This window comes from Cibotium barometz, chromosome 48 (assembly GCF_041138505.1).
Source record: "Cibotium barometz isolate CiBa-2024 chromosome 48, ASM4113850v1, whole genome shotgun sequence".
Lineage (NCBI taxonomy): Eukaryota > Viridiplantae > Streptophyta > Polypodiopsida > Cyatheales > Cibotiaceae > Cibotium > Cibotium barometz.
Genome location: NC_141093.1, coordinates 27,600,616 through 27,606,108, shown reverse-complemented (window position 1 = coordinate 27,606,108; position 5,493 = coordinate 27,600,616). Strand labels below are relative to the sequence as shown.

At 38.7% G+C, this 5,493-nt stretch overlaps 1 protein-coding gene across 1 annotated transcript; it reads left to right on the top strand.

Annotated features, from left to right (window-relative positions):
- Positions 1-1,986: 1,986 nt before the first annotated feature.
- Positions 1,987-5,248, top strand: LOC147611029 (uncharacterized). Its single transcript, XM_086785323.1, has 3 exons — positions 1,987-2,209; positions 3,367-3,476; positions 3,854-5,248. Exons 1-3 carry the CDS (start codon positions 1,987-1,989, stop codon positions 5,135-5,137), a joined length of 1,617 nt encoding a protein of 538 aa, XP_086641449.1. The 3' UTR covers positions 5,138-5,248.
- The last annotated feature ends 245 nt before the right edge of the window (positions 5,249-5,493 follow it).

Below are 5,493 nucleotides of genomic sequence, written 5' to 3'. Positions count from 1 at the left end.
TTGCTAATGTGGATGCCTCCATGGATAGACAAGACATGCCTGTGTAGGGCCTCCTAGATCAAGTGCGCTCAGCGCACTTGATCCTTAAAGCTCTACAATGACCATCTTGTGCAAGTACAATGACCATCTTGGCCCCACACACAAAATACAAACGCAAGGAAAAAACGCACATTTAAAAAACGTTAAAGAACATACTCTCTTTCGGGCAGGTGATGCTCGGGCAGGTGATGCCCTTTGTCGTGAGGGTGAGAGTTGCAACATGAGTGCAGCAGACATCTTCATCTTCAACGTTGTTGTACTTCACAACGTTACTGTGCAGTCGTGTAAATAGATTACAGTCATGTAGATATTTCTAAAAGTCGTGTAAATATTTTTAAAAAGGACCTTCTAAAAGTCGTGTAAATATTCGTGTGAATATATATTAAAGTGCTTACTTGAACATTAAACCACTAAAAATTAAACCACTGTAGTACAAGGAAAAATGTGCAAATTATACTTCAAAATCGTACTGGGAAAATTACAAAACAAAATCCTTCTGGGAAAATTGCAGTACAAAATTACAAAAACAAAATCCTACTGGGGAAAATTACAAAACAAAAACGTACTGGGCAAATTTAGTTGGAGTCCTATTGGGAAAATTACAGGGCAAAATCGACAAAATCCCTTATGAGAACAAAATTGCAGGACAAAATTGTGGGGAAATTTATGCATCCCCATCTTCCTCACTGTCATCTTCTTCACTGTCATCCCTATCTTCCTTATTGTCATCTTTCTCACCGTGGGAGTCGGGGATGTTCTCTGCATCTGCATCATAGCCTGTGCCTGTGTCTGCTTCCTCCTCCTGCTCGAGCATTTCTTCAGGCACTTCTTCATATTCCTCCTCTTCCTCCTCTTGTATTTCCTCTTCCTCTTCTTCTTCCTCGAAAGGAAAATTGTACCAGTCCACCCGAGAATATTCTGTGGTGGAATCTCTATCTGCGATTCCATCATGGCAGCTCTCATACCATTCAGCGGGTGGGGTATCTGGCTCCTCTGGAGCCATTTCACTATGTTCACTAATTTCACTATTTTCTTCTTCAGAGGTATCACCCTCTGAAAATGTTGAGAAAACTAGAGATAGTAATATATAAATAGAAAGACAGAGCAGCTCCATTGTATCTTAAGAGGAGGGTGGTCTGAGAGCAGCTTGAGGGTGAACTAATAAGAAGCAATGGCAACCTAATAAGAAGCAATGGCAAAACAGTGCATGAGAAATAACATATAAAGAGAAGAAGGAGTTTTACCACGAGTTGATTGATTGCAACATCTAGAAATAGTCTGTTTTAGGAGTAAATATACTAAAAAATAGCTTGTCCTTTCATTAGACTTTCATTCCAAAGGAAGCCTATGCCTTTTTCTCACGTGTAATGTATATAGTATTACTTTGTTTTGAATATTATACTTTCTTTTTCTCACGTGTAATGTATATAGTATTACTTTGTTTTGGATATGTGTGCTCACATTATACTTTCTTTTGGAATGTATTCCTGAAATGTAGGGATTCTGAGTCAGATGTTCAGATTTTTCTACACAAAGTTGGAGGCCCTCTTTTTAGACTGTCATTTTCACATGGGAAATGTTTATTATCAGCCGAATTAATGAAAGAAAAACTAGGTGCAGAACATGAAATTTTTATTGAAGGTCTATTGCAAACTGATGATGGTTTTGAGAGCATAGGGACAATTCCCTTGTACCATGGGATTGGTGAACATGGGTATTATATCTTAGATAATACCCTGTCATCATTTTATGTTGCAAAAGTAGCCATTACATCAACACCACTCCCTACCCCTGGGGATATTCCTTCTGGATCTGGCAGCAAGACCTCACCTATGTGAGTGATTTCAACTTTTGAAACATGGTAAAATATAGTGAGGTTATCTTTCTTGTTTCAATTGTTGACTTTGGATTGTTGATTTTTTTCCTAGTGACTTGGATGAAGAGGACATGGAAAAGGTGGTGCATGCAGATAATTTAATTGACATTGAGGAAGGTGATCCTGCATTTGACACTGCAGTATCTGCCTTCCAAATTGTTCGTACTTTGCCGCCCAATGACATATTCCATAATATTATAAATGAATGCACATTCAAAGGAAAAGTCAAGGAGCTCCCTAAGAAGTACGAAGAAAATTGCATTTATGAGCTTTTAGATGGGAAGGGCATGGAGGGTATGGAGCACAAATATGAAGGAAATGCATGGACAAAACCCCAGACACAAACAAGAACTAATAAATCTTTTATTTTGAGAAAGAGTTTTTGTGGGGGTACCTTCCAGTGTATGAATGAAAGATGCACTTATCGATTTCGAAACAAATCACCGAATAGGCTCCATTGGAATGGCCAATTATTGAAATCCCCAAATGAAGGATGTTTGGCTTTGGGAAGTTATGGAAACTTAGAGTGTTTCTTTTGTAAGCATGTTCCAATGTGCATAAAAACATGTTCAGTGTCTGCCTACTATTTTATGCCTAAAGATCACTCCCATAGTAGATTGTTCCTTCACTATGGGAAACATACACACACAATTGCTAGAGGCATGTGTCGAGCATCTATGCGAAACATTAAAGCCTTAGTAGCTCGTGTTGTTCAGATGGACCATAATGCGGGTCCACGAAAGGTACAAATGATTGTTGCCAGGGAGTTCGTTTTGAAGGCTTTCACTGACGATGATAAAGTGATTGGAGAGTTTATGTCAGAGAGGGAACTCCAGGAGATGTCTCAAGAGCTAATATCTTTAATAAATCTCAAAAAGTGAGTTCTTCTCTATTGAATATATATATATATATATATATATATGTAATTTCTTAACCAACTTGGTAAATGTAGGGTGAAGCAGATGGTAATGCAAAGTCGAAAGACAAGTCGAGCACTAGGTGATGGATTTGAGGCTATCCTAGAGTTAAAAAGAAAATGCCACTTTCAGTTCTTCCACGGATCAAGGTTTCCCTTGCAAGCAACCAAAAGTGATGAGAGGTGCTATCTTTTCAAGATGTCCACAACTGGCCCTGGCTCTGGCGTTGATATTGTCAATAGAATGGATGCTGCGGGGGATCGAGACCTGCGACATTCATGGGTTTGTTTTGATCATGTACACCGAGTGGAGAATGATTGGCACACAATGGGTGCACATGTGTATGATCACACGTATGTTTTAATTTTTATTCTCTTTTCAAAATGAAATGACTGTTCGACTGAGTTGTTACAATACAATAATCGTCCAAATACTCTTCTTGCAGGATTGGAGAGCTACTCACAATTGCAACTTGTGAGTTTAGAGAGGAGGATGAGACAGCACAGATAATGTTTTGGGAAAATTTGAATGCAGTTATGATCGACCATACTGGGAAATCAGCAAACTTTTTTGGCTTCATGGCCGACAAAGCAGGTGCAAATTGGAATGCTATTAGGTCAGTATATAACAATGGAGATGAGATGGTAGGAAAGGAGAGATCTTGCCTTTTTCATTGGAAGGACAATCTTCGAGTGCATACACAAAAGTATATATATGCTCAACATATGGAAAAACACAATGAAATGTGTGAGAGGTGGAGGACTGCACCAACCAAAGAGGATGCTTTAGTGCTATTCCGTAAGATACGTGCATGGTGGGCAACAGGAAAGGCAGCAGACAGAAACATTCCCAAGCTAGATAGTTGGCTTAGTTGATGGCACTATAGAGCAAGTCGTTGGGGTCATTTTATTATTAAGGTATGTTATGTATGTTTTTTTTTCTATGAACTTAATTCAATAGCAGTAATTAAAAAACCTACTGGTTTGGGTTTATCTTTGTGCAATTGGTTTTCAATGAACAGGATGGTGAGCCTATTGTAAATGCTCTGGTACCACGGACGAACCTCTCTGAAGCCAAGCATGCTAGTTGGCTAGCAGGAGAAGGATACAAACATAAAATTAGTTTGTACGATGCATGTGTTTCAGATCTCATCAATGCTTACTTCCAGTGTGCTCGTCAAATGGCTTTTATGGAAGGAAAATATATAGGTGGAGGGCCTGACCTAGAGATATTAATTGAGAGAGCTCTTTCCAGACAAACTTCAAGCCCTTCTCCAGCTGCTACTTCAAGGGCAATTGATGATGCAGTGATGGGCACTCCAATGTTTACAAACAGGATAAATTTCAAGGGTGAGAAAAAGACTATTCGAGCTAAACGTCCACTTCATGAGGTCCATGAGGGGAATGTAGGGAGCTCTAGCCACCGACCAGAGTTTGTTTATGTGACAGTGGATAAGCATGAAAAAGGGCAAGCATCAATAAATCCAGAAGAAGGTGACGTAGCACTTCAATCATTAGAGCAAGATATTCATCAGACAAAGTGGGCATTGCGCAGGATTCCGATCTTCAATAGAGTAGAATGTAACCATTGGGTAGGAGGAAAAAAATGTAGCAGAAAGCTACGAGGCGGAGAAGTGGCACCATGCTTTTGGAGTGATTGTCAATTATCTTCTTGGAGGAAAGAAAAGTACTGCTATTTCTGTAATAATGATGTTCGACACACTTGGAAGCCTACAAAGACAATCTTACATCCACCTGCAAGTGTTCCTAATGTTTGGCCAATAGCAACAGGTACACACTTGAAAGTCAGGGAAGCTCATGATTTAGTAAAAGCTGGATTTGAGATTGGTGTACAGATTCCAAATAGTTTGCTTCAAGAGAGTGAACAAAACAAGCAAAAAATTCTTGAGGAAGATAAGCAAAAATACCCCTATCGAAAAGGTATATCTAAAGCTGCATATGCACAGATCAGTGCTGCGTTAGATATGAATGTAGAAATTATGGGAGGACATGTTCAAATGGAAGGGCAGAAGGAAATATTTAAAGTGAGGGAAATCCAGAACAAAGAAGCCCTACCCATTGAAGTAACCATTCAGAACCACCCAATATGTTCGTGTGCAGAATTCAATGATAGGTTGGTCAAAAGAAAACCATATCTTGCCTGCAAACATATCTACTTTGTTTTCCTGATGATTCTTGGACAGGATGTGAACAATAATATGCATATCCATCAGCCAAAGATTCCTAATTATATTTTGAAAGAGATGCTCACAAGATCTCAGAGGAGCCACCCACAACAATTATAGGATATACTTATAATGTTTTGAGAATATTTTGAGAATATCAATTAAACTTTTTGTACTCTGTGCGCTATATAAATAACACACTTATATTGATTGATTTAATTAAGTTCAGTGTTATGTCAATGTTTTCAGTCATTTAATAATTAAGTTCAGTGTTATGTCAATGTTTTCAGTCATTTAATAATTAAGTTCAGTGTTATGTCAATGTTTTAGAGAGCAGCACAAGCACAAATCTGCTCGCTTGAAGGGGATAATCTATTTTTGTATTCTGTGTGATTTTTGCTCTTATTTTTGTATTCTGTGTGATTTTTTGGCTCTCGGCTCGCTGCTCTGGGCTCGCTTTATTGACGCACCCGCAG